This window comes from Camelus dromedarius, chromosome 4 (assembly GCF_036321535.1).
Source record: "Camelus dromedarius isolate mCamDro1 chromosome 4, mCamDro1.pat, whole genome shotgun sequence".
NCBI classification, from domain to species: Eukaryota; Metazoa; Chordata; class Mammalia; order Artiodactyla; family Camelidae; genus Camelus; species Camelus dromedarius.
This window is the reverse complement of record NC_087439.1, coordinates 75,278,752-75,298,270: the sequence shown is the minus strand read 5'-3', so window position 1 is coordinate 75,298,270 and position 19,519 is coordinate 75,278,752. Positions and strand designations below refer to the sequence as shown.

The 19,519-nt window shown below is 41.6% G+C and overlaps 1 protein-coding gene across 5 annotated transcripts in view; it reads right to left on the bottom strand.

The window, feature by feature from the left end:
- The window catches only part of HECW2 (HECT, C2 and WW domain containing E3 ubiquitin protein ligase 2), a 333,893-nt gene that overhangs the window by 9,848 nt on the left and 304,526 nt on the right, over positions 1-19,519 (bottom strand). For all 5 annotated transcript variants that reach the window (XM_031452092.2, XM_064485134.1, XM_064485135.1 and 2 more), the window contains 7 exons: positions 19,111-19,263; positions 17,285-17,383; positions 13,704-13,833; positions 12,517-12,663; positions 11,763-11,877; positions 8,878-8,963; positions 7,755-7,867 (listed from right to left, as the gene is read on the bottom strand). In XM_031452092.2, the coding sequence (XP_031307952.1) occupies positions 7,755-7,867; positions 8,878-8,963; positions 11,763-11,877; positions 12,517-12,663; positions 13,704-13,833; positions 17,285-17,383; positions 19,111-19,263 (843 nt within the window). The remainder of the gene's footprint in view (positions 1-7,754; positions 7,868-8,877; positions 8,964-11,762; positions 11,878-12,516; positions 12,664-13,703; positions 13,834-17,284; positions 17,384-19,110; positions 19,264-19,519) is intronic.

The following is a 19,519-nucleotide window of genomic DNA, read 5'->3' as shown; positions in this document are numbered from 1 at the left end:
GCACTTCCACCAGCAGATCCTTTTATTATTATGCCCCTCCAGAGGACCCCGTATTCTGAAAGCTTGTCATTCCTATACAAATTGCCCTGATGAACAAAAATTAATTTTTCAATTTGCATTACATTTCATTTATTCCTTCACTCATTGAACAGATACTGAGGTCATACTGTGGGCCAGGCATTGAGAGGTGCCCTGGTAGAGGAGGTCTCTGCCCACAAGGAGTTTACACTCTGACAGCAAAACAGGCGGGCAGATGGGACCACAGAGGTCAGGCCGCCTGTGCTCTGTACTAGGGGATCCGGCTGGGGCCAGTGGGCACTGAAATCCAGCCTCCCTGTGGCTCGGCTCACCAATCCATAAGCCCTATGTCAGGGCTGCTTGTGTCTAGAAAACTGCAAGAAACCTTTGTCTAATCCAAAAGATTCACATGGGCTACTACTGGCCTTGCACACAATGAGTTACAAGCCTGCTCTGCAGAGTCAGGAAAGGCTTTATAGAGGACACTCTCTGTGCCAAGCCTTGAAGAATTTGTAGGTGTGGAGGGTTTTTCTGGATCAACAAGGAGAAGGATGTTCCTAGCAGACTGCCTGGAAGCGTGAGGAAGCATTGCACCATCAGGAAACCTGAGAACTATGAGTGCTTGAGTGACAGGAGCCAAGGCTGGACCTGAAGCCAGATGGGGATGCAGGGTCACATCAGGGAGCGAGGGGCATTCATGCAGGAACCCTTCTCATTTATCCCACGGATTAAAGGGAGCTAGTGACTGAGTGTGAAGAGTGAGACGGCAGAGATACCATTAAACAGGACATGGAATAGAGGAAATGGGCAGGGGGTAGATGATAAATTTGGAGCTTTTAACCAGCATGAGAAATCCAAAGATACCAGTCACACAGAGGGATAAAATTCAATGAAAGTAATTCAGTGATTGCTTTGTTAGCCTAGAGAGATTTATTAACACAAAGGTATACATTTTGTTACGATTTTTTAAAAGATTCATAATTTCTTTATTATCCCCACTCATACTTTCTTACATCATGAGATTTAGAGTAGGAATTCTCGCTAAGACTAGTTCACAAATAGTTGTGTAGACCATGGTGGCACAACACAACCCCAACACTCGCCAGGTGTTCAAGAACTGTGAATCAGTGGGAAGGAATTCCATGACACTTGCTACACCCACTACTCATTTGGTGGCAGTGGTGTTGCTCATCTGTTCATTTAAATACCTATTACTTCCCTCTCTATGTTTTGGACAGAGATCAATTTATTTCCCCCACAAGGTTTTGCATATAATAGTGCATAACGAATAGCTAACGGCTTGTTAGGGGAATTAGATTTACTAACTAAAATATTCCAAAGACTCACTAGGTTGCCTTGGTTAAAATGCACCTGGATCCATAAATACAAGAAATGTTCCCACCGTGGGAGTTCCTGCGTTCAGGGATAACCAGCAGAAGACATTCTTCAAACTATGCATATGAGCAGGTCACTTGTCACCTGAGGATGGCCCTGGGAAAAGACCAAGAGTGCGTACTTTTTAAACGCACAAATTTAAACGTAACAGAAGAAAACCCAGTAAGGAACAGTTCCAGGATGAGGACTTGTGGAGGCCCAAACAAAATACATATATCCTGGGTAGATGCAGCTTGTTTCTCACACATTTAAGATCGCATAGAATACCATGCCAGCTCTGATGGCTAGGTATGAGGAACAAGAGAAAAAATAGCTAAATTTATTGACTGATGTGCCAGGCAACATGTTAAGCACTCGCCACATGTTCTCTCACTTAATCCTCAAAACAGCTCTGTGATGTAATGACTAGTATCCACCCCAAACGTTCAGACGAGGATACAAAGATACAAAAGTGATCTTGGCACATCGTGTCTGGAGTGGTCCGGAGTAGTCGCTGAAGTATAAGAATTCACTAAAAATACTGAGTACCAATTACGTGCTATGGTTCAGCGCTAGGGGCAAAACCACAGTCAATTCAACAATGTCCTTGCTCTCATGGGGTTACATCCGAGACAAGGTGACAGGTCGTCACCAAGTAAACCAACAACTAAACACAATGGCTGAACTGAAGTAAGGCTTATAAAGGCAGCAAAGTATGACAGAATGGCAGGTACACGGGGCGGGGGCGGGGCCGGGGGGAGCAGACACCTGGAGGGCCTTTCTAAGGAGATGATGCCCGAACTGAGTCCTCAAGAGATGAGATTGAGCCAGCCACGCGCAGAACTGGCAAAAAGAGTTTGGGCAGCAAGTTCCAGAGTCTTAAGGCAGAATTAAGTTTGGCACACTCAAGGTCCAGCAAGAAGAAGGCTGGTGGTTACAGGAGACCAGGGGAGGGTGTATGTGTTGAGGCTGGAGTGGAGGGCCAGGCCAGGCTCCCGACCTGGTGGTCCTTGGCAAGGAGTTTGGATTTCGCTCTAAGCCACTGGAGGGTATAAGCAGGGGAGGGAGGTGATCTGGAGATTTCAGAAATTCCCTCAGGTTACTGAGAACAGAATAAACTACAGGATGTAGGAACTGAAGGTGGAGTTCAGCCCTCAGGCTGCTGTGGTAGCCCGGGGGAGAGGTGCTGGTGCAGTGGACTAGGGTGGTGGAAAAAAATGAGCCCAAACTAGTTACGGTCTTGAAGCCAATGACGAGGGATGAGCATTCCTTCACAGCTGTAATGTCTGTCCCTCACAAATACACATTTCATGGCTTGCAGCTGTGGCCACTGGGATGATGCTCCTCTGTTGACAGCAGCATTCCACCTCCTCTCATTCCATTCAGTAATTACAAATGATAGCTCTAATTTTTATGTTAATTACTGGAGTCCTTTTTCAGACAAATCTGTTTTATGATCATTTTACCCACTTCCCAAAGTAAAGACCGATCCAAAAAGTACAGCTTATAAAAGGATTTTTAATAAGGTAATGTTACTAGTCATCACTGGTATACTTTTGTTTTTAAGCACATGCTGATTCAATGGTAAAGTAAGAACTTAGAGTAGTCTTGTTAGATAGTATGAACTGAGTAAGAGGGACGACAGGGAACGTGTGGAAGAGGGCCTGACATCAGAGACTAAGGGACGGAGCAGCCCACTGCAGCGGGCCTTCCGCCCCTTCCCTCTCAGACGGGGGCACCTCAGCCGAGCAGCAGCTGGCGGGGAACTGGCAGACCACGGGGGGTGCCTCAAGGCAAATACAAAAATGAGGTGGCACCACGGATGCTTCCAGTGCCCATCTCTTGTTCTGAAAATTTTTTTTTAATTAAAGAGAGCTCCTCATTTCCTTTCCAATTTTCCTAGCTGATGGCTCACTTTGACAGAAGACAATGCTCTCCATACTAAGAGAGGAAAAATTGAATTATTGATGACATGGTAGAGCAATATTTAATGACATGGAAAGATGTTCATGATTAGTGATATTTGGTAAACCAAAAGCAGGTTGTAAACAATGTATGCGTTGTATTTTGTTTTTAAATGTGTGTGTGTGTGTGTGTGTGTGTGTGTGTGTGTGTGTAGAAATTAGTAGAAGTATATTTAGAAGTTATCTGAAAAGTGGACTTTATATATATGTTTTTTTTATTTATTATATACATATATATATTTTCATTTTTAACTTCATGGCATTTTTGGTGAAAATTTTGCTTTACATAAGAATAAAAAGCAGAGTTTTAAAAATGAAAAACAAAGTATCATTAAAAAAACAATTTTACCTTTTTAAGTTCTTTTCCACTGGAAAAACTCCCTGAGACACTCATTTCATAATTAATTCTTGCTCCTTTTTTTTTAAAGTTGGGGCAGCATTTCACTTCTAATAATCTCTAGACACAGCCATTTTCCAAAATGAACGTTTCTCCCTTTTGGCAAAACCAACGCCCCCCCCATCATGACTGCAGCTCCCCCACTCCTCTGCCCAGCATCCTACTTGGCAAGAGCCTCTGAGACGAACACGTCAAGTTTGTACCACCCTGGGCGAGGGGATTTGACTTGCATTTTCCTGCCTGCATGTGAGCAGCCTGTTTCTCAGAATGTTCAAAAGCAATTGCCATAAAGTGAATTTACTGTCTCATGAGTCCATCAGTGCACAAGGAACAGGAAATCTTCTACAGAAATTCAAAATACAGAGCTAACTACCAACCACCAAGCAGAGGAAGTACAGTGATGTGTTCAGGCTATAAGCCTCCACAGACACCCGTCTGCCTCCATCATTATTTATCATCTGGTCTCTAGTTACTTTGTCACCACAAGACAGAAAAAAGAGCCAGGGATTCAACTCATACTGGCTTCCCAGACAACACTATATACTTCACTGCGCTCCTTGGCCCACATGGTGAGTAGTGCTATTCACTGCTCCTGCGGTGTGGGACCATGGAATCTGAGACAAGAATGGGAGTTGCATTTGCTTGCTCAAAAGGCTGAAAGGCCCTCAATCATCCAGGTTGAGAGAGACTAAGACGCCATCCCTTCTGCCGGGATTGCCAGCCCTCATCCTTTATAAGCCACTTCCTGTCTCCAGGGTACAGCCTCCCAGACCTGACACGGGATGATGCCAGACTTCTTAAAGAATACATTTTTTAAGTAAGAAGAACACCCATTCATTTTGTCTCCAATGTGCACAATGTCACATTTGAATTGTTAAACACCATCTCGCTAATAAGAAAAAAAAATACATTGGGGTTGATCAGGTTGAGACAGACCAGTTCCACAGTTCTGCAACTTAAACCTAGCAGGAAATAGCAGGAAAAATGGCTTCAGTGTATCTGTTCTGATGGTAGGAAAATACGGACTCAGTCATCGTATAAAACTATCTTTTTAGATCAGAGCCAATCTTAGAGATCTTTTTCCTACTTATGTAACACCTCATATTTCATAAAGGGTGATGACAATGTTATCAGTGGAGAAATCACTTCCTATAAAACTATATGGTCATGTATGGAAGTTCTCCTTTTATTTTTTCCTCCAAATGTACTTTTTTTGTGGAGCACATTTTAATAGTTTCAGCAGTATGGTGGCTTACAGAAGATTCACAATAAAAGGTTTAAAAGAATCAAGAAATCCTACTATCCCTAAGGAATACACATACACATTATCTCACTCACTTGTCACCAGACACTCTGAGTGTTTGAGCGTTGTTATTCCTACTCTTCAGCGCTGGATCTAGGCTCTTAGCATCACACAGCTAGTGCATCATAGGGCTTAGCTCTTACTCATGACTCCTAACCAGGTTCTGTAAGTTGACAAATGGTGAAGTACAATAGCCAAGTGGCTCTTTGCTCCCATGGGACCTAAAAAGTTAGGGCTTGCTTAGACAAGGTATGAAAACAGTCTGCTTGCCTGATGTGCCTCGTATCTTTATTTATTGCTATTTTATAATCTGGGTAGAACTAGGAATCCAGAACCTACAGCCTTAGGTCATAATGAAGAAAGGAAGAAACAACAACACCTGTTGCCCAACTGTGTGTACGCAACGTTACTGAAGAACACAGCCATTTGTAATGAGTCAGCAAGGCACTTCCTGCAGCTCCAGAGGGAAGTAGAAAAGTCAATCTGGCCTGACCCCCAAGATTCTTCAGCAACGTGTCCACGCTACTTATTATTCAACCAGACCTAATATACCACCCCTCCCTGGCCTTTTAAAGAAGAAATGGAGGCCCAGAGTTCAAGTGATCGTCTCAGTCCCTAGCTGGTGGCAGAGGTGGGACTAGAACCCCCATCATCTAACTCCCAACCCTGTGCTCTTTCCAATCTGCTACAGCCCAACATAGAGTACACATGATGATGACGACAAAATCATAGCCGCAGCCACCATCAACTGGCTGTTTATCAGGGTGAGCAGTAAATATTTCATATGAATGATTTCACTGAATCTTCAGAACTACTAACCTACAAAGTAGATAAGGAGACAAAGGCTCAGAGAGGTTAAGTAACTTCTCCAACACCCCACTGTGGGCAAGCAACAGACCTGAGATAGAGCCCTGTCTCTCTGAAGCTAAAGTTTCATGTTTATACCAAATTGCCTTTCTCTGACCACCAGGTTTGCTGAAAATTGCAGTGATTCCACATGAACAGCTGATGTGTCTGCCTATTGTTACAGTTTATTCCATCTACTTTACAAAAGGAAATCTTTACAATAACAGATTTCAAGAGAAAGGACACAACTCATATGCCCTTTCCTGCCTCCCTGATGCTAAACCCTTGAGTTTATCAGAAAGGTAAAAAGCCCTACTCAGATATTATAAATCTGCCTTTGAGATGCAAATGTGGTTTAAAGGGCAAAAAAAAAAAATCATGTTTTAGGTATAAATAAAGTAAAATACTTCTTTAAATAATGAAATAAAGGTCTCCCACATTTGAAGCATCAGACATGCCAGGTAATCCTTAGATGGTTAGACGCAGCGCCTCTGTTCACAGACTGAGATGCACCCAAGGTGATGGAGGAGGCTCAGGCCAGGCCTGAGCTTCCTCTATTCTTTGCTCTTTGTATCTTTATTTTCAGCACCGATTTTTTTCATGTGCTGATGCTTGGAACATAGTAAGAACCAGAGCCTTGCAATTGCTAGGAAGACAGTCTTGTTAACAGGTTTCCCAAAGTCACTTGTACGGTCATCCCTTGGCATCCACAGGGGATTGGCTCCAAGACCCCCTAGTGGATACCAAAGTCCGTGGATGCTCGAGTCCCTTACATAATATGGTATATTATTTGCATATAACCTACACACATCCTTCTGTATACTTTAAATCATCTCTAGATTACTTGAAATACCTAATACAAGGTAAGTGCTATGTAAGTAGTTGCTGGCCTATAGCAAATCCACATTTTGTTTTTTGGAACTTTCTGGAAATTAAAAATAAATATTTTTGATCTACAGTTGGTTAAATCTGTGGGTGCACAAGCTGCAGATACGGAGGTCAGACTGTACTTGAAGAAACGTCGGGTTCCTAATATCACTTGGGAAGGCTTAACCTCCCCAGATTGCAGCTTTATTATTAGTAAAATGAGAGGCAATCTGAAATCCTTTATACCTCAAAAATTCTGTAAATTGCTGCTGACTGGATAAAGGAATTCCAAAATCAACTCCTCTACATTTCTCTTTTGTTCATTTGCACTCTCTTTTTCTTTCGCTCCAGCCCCCGTTAGTTCCATTCACCCCTCTTTTTTTTACTTATAATACTGTCTTATTAGTCTCTTATATTAATTAGTAGCAATCGTAAAGCAAATTTTTTTTCCACTCCAAGGAAATGCATCATCTTATTACGAATGAGAATGTAGTGCAGACAAGGCAGACAGCATTCATGTGGAGGTAAGGCACGCATGATACAGACAAAGAGGTAGAGAGCACATTCACATGATTTACTGTTCCTTGGAAACCACAATGGTCCTTTTTAGTGAAGAGATTCTAAATACTCATCAATATAAACTTAAAACCAGAGCTTCTGAAAACATAAATTAGAGCCATAGTTCTCGGAAGCCCAAACCAAACATTGCTTTCCTATTACTAACAAATGCTTTGGTTCTGTTGCATTCTGTATTTTAAGAGATGTACATATGTATTTTAAGTATAACCAGGAAGATCTTTTTCTTCCCTTCATTTAGAAAGATAATCCAAGATAAATTCATTCTAAAAGCTTTTTCCACTCTCCCAAACTTTCAACATAAAAAAACGGTAATAAATCAATATATGCATAAGTTAAAGGCCTCCCCCCACCCCTACCATCGAGAACACTGTGGTAGCAATAAAGAAAGAAACGTTTTCCACTTTACCTGGGAAGAGCGGTGATTTTCCCCCATTTCTCCACGCAGAACCTTCTTGGGCCGTTACTCCCTCGGAGGGAAGCAAATCCTTCGTAGGGAATGCTGGACGTGCCCGTAACAAACTATCAACCCCAGAAAAGAGAAGGAGAAGGTGAAGCCAAGAGTCCAATTGGCAGGAGAGGCTTGGCATCATTCACGGGCAGAAGGAGGTCCTGGAGTAGGGCAGCATGCCGCTCACCGGTGGGAAAGCTCAGAAGGCAGAACTTTACAGGCATAGGGTGATCATAGCATGAAAATTCCGACAAAGTGCCAGAGGTCACCAAGGAAGGACAGTGCATTACAAAGGGAAAGGCGATGTGGAGGGTCTGCAGAAGGTACAGCCTCCTGAACAGCTGGCTAGCTCAGGAACTTAAATCAGGTATACTTTCCCTCGCAGATTAATAAAGTGGGTATATCAGTTAACCTAAGTCTGCTCAGCATCAGTCCCTGACCAACTTAAGGTGAATGAAAAACAAGAATGTGAGAACCAGATCTGTGATCCAAAGTAGCTAAGACTGCGTGTACTTGCAAGGCTCTGCCTAAGTACCCAAAAGGCTTCCGCGTGTCTGATATTTCTTTAGCTGCAACCAACCAGCAATTGCCCTGTATAACTATAACCACCACAAGAAAATAACGAGTCAGTTTTCCCAGAGTTCTTAAACTTCACAGCTATCTCAAGTCTGTGGAAAGTCAGATGGAAGAAAAGAAAGGACTCTTTAACAAGGAACTGGGTCACTTCTTAAGGGACTGAAGATTATCTTTTTCTGTTGCCCGGGATGCTGGCCTGCAGAGTGCCCAGGGACCTCTTGCTGAAGGGATCAAACTGCCCGGAAGGCAGATGCTGTTCCTGGGATTGCTGACCTGGAGTTGGCACTTCCTCACAACTCTAATTGTCATGCTTGGACTTGGTTTGGGATGTTCTGCATAGTGATGGAGCCACAGAACCATGCAATCAGAAGAGTCTGAAAACAGTGTATCCCAGACACGCAGATAAACATGGGATGCATTTACTGAGGATACTGAGCAGTTATTAAAGCAATTCCAAGAATGATTATATTAATGCATTAAAAAAAATTAACTAATGGCATCTTACCTGTAACAATCTTAGTCGTTGTTCATTGTTGAATCTTTCCACTGCAGCCCAGAACCACCGAATTACAATATGATTGTCATGATAACCTGTCAAATCAATCACGAAAGCCCATATTACTTTGAGTTTTCTATCTTAAGTCACCATGAAACCAACAAAAGACCCCCAGACATAAATCATCATCTTGGATTCGTTAAAAGTTATTTATAATTTAAGACCAAGGAAGAACACTGTAACAATCGTATGAATGTCAAAAGTCAAACAAAACACTAAATGAAACCAAGAAAGCTCTGTTTCCATTTAGTGGTCACTAAATTAAACTAGTGGCGAGAACAACAAATGAGTTATTTTAACCATATCATTTCTAAAAAATGTAATCGCTGTTCCTGGAAATGCTTAACCTTTTGGTCATTCATTTCAGAAATAATTTTCAAGTACCACTATGCCAAGAACTGTATTAAGCATGGGGGTAGAATGGAAAAAAAAAACCAGACCCCTACAGAACTTCTGGTACAGGAGAGACACATAAATAAAATAATTATACAAATAAATACATAATTGCAAACTATTTTAAGACCATATATAATGTTCATATTTTAAAATAAAATTACTTTTCATTAACAAAAATGGAAAAGTAATTTCATTACTTTAATTCCTTCAACTAATAAGTCCCAAATAATCATCAGCCTAAATGTTACTTTTATTTCATATTTTAGTAGAATTTAATCAAATGTCAAAAGTGCCACAGGTGGGTTAAGGTAGTAGCTGTGGATTTCAAACCCTTCCGTGGAGATAATTAAGTTCAGAGAGAAGGCTAGCAAAGGAAGATTAAAGTACAATTAGTGATTCAAACCAATTAGTTGACATATTCAGTGTGTATAAGGCTACTCTAATTCTGCGTCAGCAGCAGTTAAGTCCAAAATAAAAGGTGAGTAGAAAGCATTTGACTTCGAATTGTTCCTCGCATGTTTCAATGGTTGTGGGATTTGGGGGGAACCTTGCCTTACTGTTTACCACTTGATCAGTGATGCTGAGTGCCCTTTGGAGAAGAAAGGGATCCAAGTGAAGGGCAAATACAACTAGACTGGATGGATGCACAGGCTCCTTGTCCTGTCTTTGGCAAGGAGGAGCTATCAGGTGCTGCGCAAATGGTTTTCTCATCCATAAAATAAATGCATTGGCTCTTTATAGCTTTAATGTTTTCGACCTTTTGAATCAGCTCTTTCATGCATCTCCTTTGCTGTCTGGAGGAGGAGGAGGAGGAGGAGGAGTGAACGTACCTCACCATCTTCTCTGCAGACAGCTGCCTTGTGAACATATGGCGAGCACAGCCACCCCTTCATTCAGTGCCAGCTAGCTGGGGTCACAAACGCGGCAGCCGGCATCTTGCCCTTTTCCTGCCCCCTGCCCCCAGCGCTCTCCTCCCAAGGATTTCATCTGATACGACTGATAGTAACCATAGAAACAGGTACTTGTTGGTCATACAGAGGGAATCAAAGTCTACCCCACAAATACAAAAATGGCTGATTTGATCAGTGGTGTTGCTATTAGGATCTCCTAGGGGCAGGGAGCGAGCTGATGATACTTAGGGTAAGATGTAAGTTATGCAGCATGTTGGAGAAACTGCTCTAGTTAGTGAAAATAGTTTGGTTAACAGAATTACAACAGCCAAGGCCACAGGCGGATTATACACGGGGCCAACTGGAAAAGACTTCACACAGTGATGGGACTTCAGAAACAGCAGCGAGGGAAGCCGCCGTTTAATCCTGCCCTTCAGAGAACACGGGCGAGCTGGACCAGCCTGGGGCAACAGTGATGAGCGGGAAGAGCCAAGCAGAGGCAACAGCAAAAGCAACTGAGCCAATGTTAAGGTATTTTTTTACTCCTAACTTTAAAAATTTCTTTTTAAAAATCTGTTTCAATTTACAGATAACTGGAGACCCACTCAGTTCTCACTTTTTTTCTGCTAAGTGATTAATTCAGTGACTCAAAGTTTGTATTCCTCACTCTCCAAATTCAGAGCTACTGCTAACCTCTTACATTCTGAGTTACAAAATAAAAATGACAACAAAAAACAACTGTCATTTGTCGTGACTTTCTGAAGACTTTAAAATGCTGCAAAAAATTCCAGAGAAGGTATTCTTTCTGTGCTTCTAATTATTGGATAAAACCTCGACTCTGGGTTAGCGGCAGGTCTCCTTCACAGCGTGCTTACTCAGCAACCAAACTTCAGTGGCTTCGATGCCAAACACTAATTGAAGATTTGTAGTGATCTATTGAAATGCCAGTTCTAAAGCCCCCCATTTGGTCGTAGAATGTGGTTTTTTAACTAATCGTACAGCAGTTTCCTTTTCAGGTGAACTTAATGCTTGAATGGTGAAGGGTTTGTTCAATAAACTTGAAATTTGAGAGCCATATCTTATTCTATTCATGTGTTTCAATTGTGAATTACAACTGGTAAGTAGTTCAAGTGAAATGGAGAAAAACTGTGTTTGCTCATTAGGAAGCCCAGTGGGTGTGCCTCTTCCAGGTTTACAATGAAGGTAGACTAGGTGGAGTTTGACCCGCTGGATATGAGCTCCCTGGTGCTTCACCAACAACATCATAAAGCAACTAATTAGTGTTCCTATGGTCACATTTCTTCACCAACAATTAAGTGTTATGACATCCTTAGATGGTGCGTACACAGTCCTCCTTCCACTTGGTAGATGAGGTAACTAGGAAAAGAAGAGAATGTACCTTGCCCAAGGTCTCAAAGGAGACTGCATCAGACCTACGATTAGAAGGCAAGTGCCTTTGCCTGTCCTGGATCCAGATCCGCAGGCCGAACCATCTGCCTCACTTCAATCTGAAACTTAAAGTCCAGCCATCCATAAACCAAATCTCACCTCCTCTGTATTCTGTGTTGCTTCTCCAATCGCTTAGGTCTATTTCAGCAGTGCCTGCGATGACCAGTTCCAGCTCTCTTGCATCAAAGACAGATACCAGCCTGGCATCCACCACCTGGGGAATGAAAAGAATACAGGACACAGCTCAAGAACCTGGAGAAGCTCCAGCTATAATTAAGCCTCATCAGAAAAGGAGGGCACAAGGAGTGCTGGGAACACCAGGGGAATAGTCTGTGTAGGCACTTTAAAACTGGTAAAGCTCTCTACAAATATATTTTTAGTACAAGGTTGATGAGATTTTCAACAGAAATTTTTAGTTTTTAAATAATTGACCACTGATTAATTCAGTTTGTTTTTCCTCTTTTGGAAAAGAATGAATGATCCTACAGAAGAAGTCACATGGAAGGCTTGTAACAACTCCTGATCGTCAGATATGATCATTTCACATTATCAGGCATGAGATCTGGTGACCTGTATCTGAGTATGAGTAAGATGTGTAACTTCAGTGTTATTAATGGTCATTACATCGTCAAATACTATTTGAATTCAGGTCACTTAATTTCAATGATCTTTTGTAACAAGGCAATACTTTTTTTTTCTTGAAACATAGAGGGAGAAAAAATACTGAAGTGTTTAAATTGAAAGAGCAACAGTAAATACAGCAAAATAGAAATGGGAGTAGGGCACACACATGAAGCACCGTGAGGTGGGCCAAGGTAACACTGACGTCAGACTGCGAACCTATCGTCTTTACCTCATAGAAGCCACGCACAAGGCTCTCTGTCTGCTGCACGACACCCCTCTCAATCCTCCACTTCACCATCCTCTCGATGTACTCCTTCTTGTTCTTCTCTGTGACTGGGATGTTGGCACCCCCTGGCTTTAACTCTCGTTCAGTAATCTGAAAGCAAAAAACAAAAGGACTGACCATGCAATACTCGATGTTGTCAGACCACTGCTGCCAATGAGTGGGAATCAGCCAGCTACTGCCCCTGCCCTGGCTGGGCGCCTCCCGGGAGCAGGGGGTGAGGCACTAGCACAGAGCCCAGCCACACACCGATGCACAAGGAAAACTGGGCACTGAGCTGATGCCTGAAAGCTCAGTGTTTAAAAATATATCTATTGCAAGGGCTGAAAGTTAAGTTTTAAATCCTAATTTAAAAAAAAAAAAAGTCTTTTAAATGGAAACAAATTGGCTCCAGATTCCGTCCCACTGCTATTTGACTGTTTGACAGAAAGGCATTTTCACAAATTCCTTTAGGGTTCAGAATCAACTACGTATAGAAAGCCAGTATCTAAGTCAAGATTTACTTTAAGGAAGCAGAGTTACATTCAAGTGAATGTTAAGTTGAGAACTTCTTTTCCAAAACATGAAATTCAGGAGGCCAGCCAAATATTAATGTCTAATAAGAATACTACTTATGAACTAGTATACAATTTCTGTAAGAAATCTTTTAACCAACTCTTCTACCAACTTTGAGGAAAAACAATACATTTTCAGACCTTCAGCAAAATATTGTTTACTTTCACTCAGCTTCAAAACAATCCATTTCAGTTCTTAGATATAAATCAGAGTTAAGTACAAAAGCCAATTAAATAATTTAATATTCAACTCTGGAATAGCATGGACTTTTAAAAATTGTATTTTAGATCAGACATATTCTACTATGTTATATGGACATTTTGTTTGGAAATAAAAAGAAGATTGTTTACAACACACAAATAGCTGTAATAATTTGTAAATCAGAACATCTTAATCTGAAGTTGGTATTAGAATAACCTTTGTAACCAAGATTATGGTAACTGTACATAAACTTGGGTTTAAACCACTCAACCAGCCTGAAATAAACAAGCATCTGATCTTAGCCACTGAATTAATGCTTCTCCAACCAATAGCCTTCAATTACCACACTTAGTCACTAGTTATTCAAACACACAGACCTGCCCAAAGACTTCTTCATTCACAGTGAACGTGAGGTCCAGGATGTCGTGGATGTCATTGTCTTTCATCCACTGCAGGCTCTGGTGGAACTCTTCATCAAGGTATTCTAGATCACTCAGGTCACACAGACTAAGTTGACAAACAGAGAGAAACAAATATATATAGGCATGGCCATTAGCAAAAACCCAGAGTCATGAGGGAAGAAACTAAGAGCCAATGACAAGAACAAGACCAACTAAATAGGCAAAGATTTCTGGAATCTTCTTAGTCAAAGTCAGTAACCAAACCAGGGAAATAATTCAGAAATTTGGTATAAATTTTAAAAATTCTAACCTATAAAATGCCTTAGGAATCACTCAGTTTGTTCTTTCTTTTGCAGACACAGAACTGGAGGGCCAGAGTGGGTGCCATTTGCACAGTCACCCACAGTCAATGCCAGAGTCGGAACTAGAACTCGGGTGACAACTTGGGTTCAGTGTTCTTTGGCTTTGTTATACTACCTTAAAATATCATTCTCTTAATTAGAAATTCTGTGTATGTTTCTATGCTTTACTTTAACTTAGCTTCCCCTCCCCCACCCCAAAGACTAGATACTGTGATTCACATTCACATACACTCCCTTTTTCTTCATGGTTCTTACTCTTTCCTTGATGCTGAAAACTGAAAGCCACAATATCTCTCTACAATTATAATGGTTTTCTATATTTCTCTCTTCTTTTTTCATTCCCAAGAGATCTGCATGAGGTGGGGTTAATATCATATGTTGCATAAAGGTGGTAGCAATTGATTTGCTTTAGTTGTTTTGCAATTTCCTCCCATCAGCTCAATTTCAAAGACCCTTTTGTTTAGTTCAGTCTAAACATTTATTAGGCATCAACTAATGCCAAACATCTTGATAGCTATTTGATAAATAGTTACAGCCCTCAAGGAGCTAATAGTTTAGTTGGAGAGACAGGGACACAAATAGATAAGTTAATATGACGTGATAAGTGATAGCCTAGGTGGGTAACACTTTTTATTTGTACATTTTTTTATATGTTACACTTCAATTAAAAGAAAGATAAGTTCTATAAAAGGAGCTTCCAGAGCAAACATGCTGGGCATTTACTTTGACCTGGAGATTCAAGAAAAGCTTTTGGGAGTAGATGATACCTACCTGTAGGATGGTTAAAAGCCAGAGAGGTGAAGGGGAATGGATGAAGAGGAGGAGAAGGGGAAAAAGAGAGAAGGGAGCAGAAATGACAACCTGAACAAAGCACAAAGGGATGGAGTATACAGACATTCTGAGCATATCGGCAGCACCAGAGAGTCAACCACAAGTCCAGAGAATGAGGCTGGGAAGGCAGCTGGGAGCAAGCCCTGAATGCCTTTCTAAGGAGCTCAGTGATCCAGAATACTGAAAGGCTTCAGGACAGGGAATGACATGATCAGACAGGAAGTATGAATTTGTTTCTCTGGAAGTCACACTGTAGAGGATTACTTAAAATGGGGAGAGGGGTGGTTATCATTAGAGGATGGAGCCCAACTAATAGTCCACAATAGTGATTTGGCCAAAATAAGGACTTTAATGAGGGCACAGCTATTAGGGTGGAGAGGAGAAGAGGAATTTAAGAATTATTTAAGAGGCAAATGTGGACTTTAGTCAACGGCTTTCCTGGGCAGTACAAAGAAGCATATCAAAAATAGGGGTGGCCGATGAACCTGTGTTGCAAGCCAACTCTGATCAAGTGGCAGTCTTGAGGGCCATGAATTGGAAAAATTCTTGAGGCCACAACGAGTTCAGCAGGAAAAAGTACCATAAATGATGTGTGACCCATCCCATGGGAATGGGGTGGGAGGTGGGGAAGAGCAGAACAGGTGCTGTGTATTTAGCATCCCTGTTGGGAGGGTGTCCCCCAGTCTCTGACCAGAGTGACTTGAGAGTGTCTGCACCATGAGCCATGACCGGGCACAGGGGAGAAGGTACATTATTAGGTCAGGAGAAATTGATGAGTTTAGTTTTAACCATGTTGGTTTTTGAGGTGCCTGTGAGACATACAGGAGGGAACTTTCAGTGTTGACCACTTGAGCTCGTAACTCAAGGGGGATCCAATCTTAGGATCCAGATTGGAGAGTCAGTAGGACATGAGACAGGTGTAGAGATTTCCCATGAGAGCACACAGAGAGAAAAGCAGGGGCGAAGAATAGAAGCTTCAGGAACATCGAGGTTTAAGGGCAAGTCAGAGGAGAAGCCCACTAAGGAGGCATAAAAGTGAAAGGAGAACCAGGAGAGGACAGTGTCATGGACGCCGCGATGGAAAGACTCAAGAGAAATGGATGAGGGTTGGAGCGTCAACAGAAGCGAAAGCAACAGAATGGTCCATTAAGATGAAAACGGAAAAGCTTCTTTAAAAGCTTCCCTAAAACTAACACAATATTATAAATTAACTGTATTTCAATTAAAAATAAAAAATAAAATAAAATAAAATAAAATAAAGTAAAAGCTTCCCTAGGTTACTGGTGGGAAAAAAGCCAGGCTAAAGTGTGCTGAGGGTATGTCAGCAGTCAATATAGACTGCTCTCTCAGGAAGCTTAAATGGGAAGATAAGAAATAATAAGGCAATGACATGTGAAGACGCAAATGGGCCAAGAAGAACCAGAGAGGCAGAAGGTCAGTGCCCAGTTGCCCAGGGCTCCACTGGCTCAGAACCCAAAAGGGAGGATGGTAGACACTTACGACTAACCCTCTTAAAAAGCCCATTAGAAATACATTGTTTTCATTTGAGGTCTAGGCTCCATTTTACAGATAGCAGATGCATGGCTTCGGTTAGGGAACGAGCTGGACAGAACCACGCAGTCATTCTGTGTTTTCTCATTGCAAGTGTGAGCTGCTACCCCCACAGACAGCTGCCTTCTCCTGTTCGGCCTTGTAAATAACTGCCGATTATAGGAGAGAAACTGTCTGCTTTACATTTTACAATCATCGCAATCTTCCATTGTGATAACAACGAAGAAAAAGTTCTGTGAATGCTAAGTTTTCATCTGCCATCATAAATTACTGTCTTGCATATAAAGAGGTCTCAAGAAAAATATGAGACTGCCCACCTCCAACAGACAAACAAATAAAACAAAGACAAAACAAAAGAGAACGAACATTTGAACCAAGAATAAGCAGCCAAAAGTTTGCATAAAGCAAAATGTAAAATGCATCTTATAAAGGACAGGGGCCTGTGAGTCACCAAGACTAACCCACAACTATTCTATTAATAATCGGCATTAATACCACAGGAATCCCAGTGCTGTGTTTGAAGTACAATTGTTTTGAAGAAACATGTGTTGCAACAAATGAGAATAAATTGTTCGGAGTAAAAGCAAAACAAAGACTTTGGAAGTCAGACAGGAATAAAGGTTCAGAAAGAGAAAAAACTCAGTAATTGCATTTGAAACTGTATTCATTTTAATAATCTAAACCCACTATTGTTTACTAATAACCAATTTGAGACAGTGAACAGATAATTGACAATGACAAAAGACCCTTTTTGATAAAGGAAATATTACATTCTTAACATGCTAATTATACAAGCCACAAAAATACTCTTACATTCTGAGAAGAGCCTTATAAAAGGGCCGTGTGAAGAAGGCATCCAGCAAATACTGGTGAATTAGTGCAAGACCAAGGATCCTACCACTGAACCGGAACCTGTGAAGGAAAAGCAAGAGACAGCTCACACGTCATGGAGCAGATTCTGCATTGTTGTATCTGCTTTCTAGAATGCCTTCCAGCTCTAGCCACCTGAGTTTGTCCAACATTAATTGCCTATGAGGCAACCTGTTTCACTCTGATGTTGTGAGAGATACCGTTCTACCTTCACCCCATGTCAGCAACGTCCACCCTGTAGCAACCTGTGTGGCCAATGTGATTTCCCTGTTAGCATGTCAGTGAAATTTCCCCAAATCACTTCTAAGAAATGATGACAGAATGAGACCAGCAGTGGTGGGGAAAATGTCCCCTGAGGGTTTGCTTGCATGAATATTAGCAAGATTTCTCTACTGCAAAGCTAGAAGCAATTCCCTTTTGGGGAGAAGTTCAATCTCAGAGTGAGAAAGTTCCTGTTCCCATTCTCTCTCAGACCCCACTCTGGAGGAGACTGTCACCATCCAAGAATTATGCATGTGTACTTGACAGAGTTTCCCCCTGCGACATTCTGTTCTCTAAAATTTCAGTGATCAATCCTATTCTGAATCACTTCGGAAACTTATCTTCGCTAAATGACTGGATCTGCCAGCTGAGATGCGCATGTATTTTCTTTTTCACAAGCGTCCAAGTTTCTAGCTCTTTGAAAGTCTGATGCCGTCCAAAAGTGTAAATCCACACGGAGGTTCCTACTGTCCATCTGCAATCTTAGTGTTAGGCAACCATTTTAAGATCGATGTCTCGCAGTTTTGTTTTTCTTTATTTCCACTTTTGTTAGCATAACTGCAACAGCTACATTTAGGAGGACTCCAAATCGTAGTTAAACGGAAGTTAACTTGAAGACTAAGTCCTAAAACTTAATGCCCTCCACCCACCAATATTAACCTCATGACTTGAAGAAATTTTTTCCATGAGTCCTACTCATGGGCTTTTTGTTGTTGTTGTTGTTGTTGTTGTTACTATAGTGAAAATGAACAGGAACAAGCAAACAGGGGTTATGAAGACATTGCAAGTCTATGAATGCAAGGATGTAAAAAAAATGTTAATGGAAAGAAAGCAATTTGGGATTTTCAGAATAAACAATTCCCAGCTGGGAATCTTACACCAGTTTTCCTTCATTTTGTGTGAAAAATTAGGAAAGGGGCAACTCCTGGCTACAAACTTCAAGTGGTCATGAGGGTAAGTGGCCAGCTGCTGGGACTCCACACTCCTGCCTGCCTGCCAGGGTTCCCTTCTGCCATCAGTTCCTCCGGGTCACCCCACCCTCCCTCCCTCCCACTGGAATACCAATACTGACCGGGCGGCCAGCTGCTCTGCTCCTCCCTCAGTGTTAGCCACTTCCCCAAAGGCTGCTCTAGAAGCCGCCTGGCCCCTGGGTCAGGACCTTCCCCTACCCACCCACACCCCAGAGCTCAGGGTTGCCCAAAGCTGCACAGAGGGATTTAGGGTCTTGCCAGGGACTTCGTCTGCAACTTCCTTTCAATGGGAAAATCCTTTTGAATTCTACTCGACTCACTTAACATTGGTCTTATGGAACATAGTCTATTCCTAGCTTGGAGACTTGTCTGTATATTAAATCTGACAATACCGACAAGAGTCAAATGAAATGTTTAACTGAAAATCTGATATTCTCCGAGGAAAAAAACTGTTTAAAAAAAAAAAAGGCGGGGGTTCCCATAAAAACTACTATCACGGAAAAGCAGCTAAGAAAAGTGCCAGGGAGGAATACTTACCACTCATGGTGATTGTCTACAAAGGCAGACATGGGGCTTATTTGTACTGTGTATGTGTCATTGGCTGAATATTCAAATAAGCCATAGTATGGGTTAAAGAGTTCTCTGGATACAAGGAAGAAAAACTCTCTGGAAGGTCCACTGTAATCCAGCCTTTAAAACATCCAAAGAAAGAACAACCAGTTATTATTTTTTCTATTTATCAGGCACATTTTCTACAGACCTCAACTTTCTATGTAGAACACTCATTTACCAGTCTAATTATCCACCACCAGGATTGTCCAAAACAAACTGAATGATCATGATTCTTTACCTCATCCGTGTTTTGACCCAGGAGAGTGTAATGGACGTGTACACGGAGCATATTCAAAACTAAAGCTACACAGCAGATAACGGATGAAATAGGCAA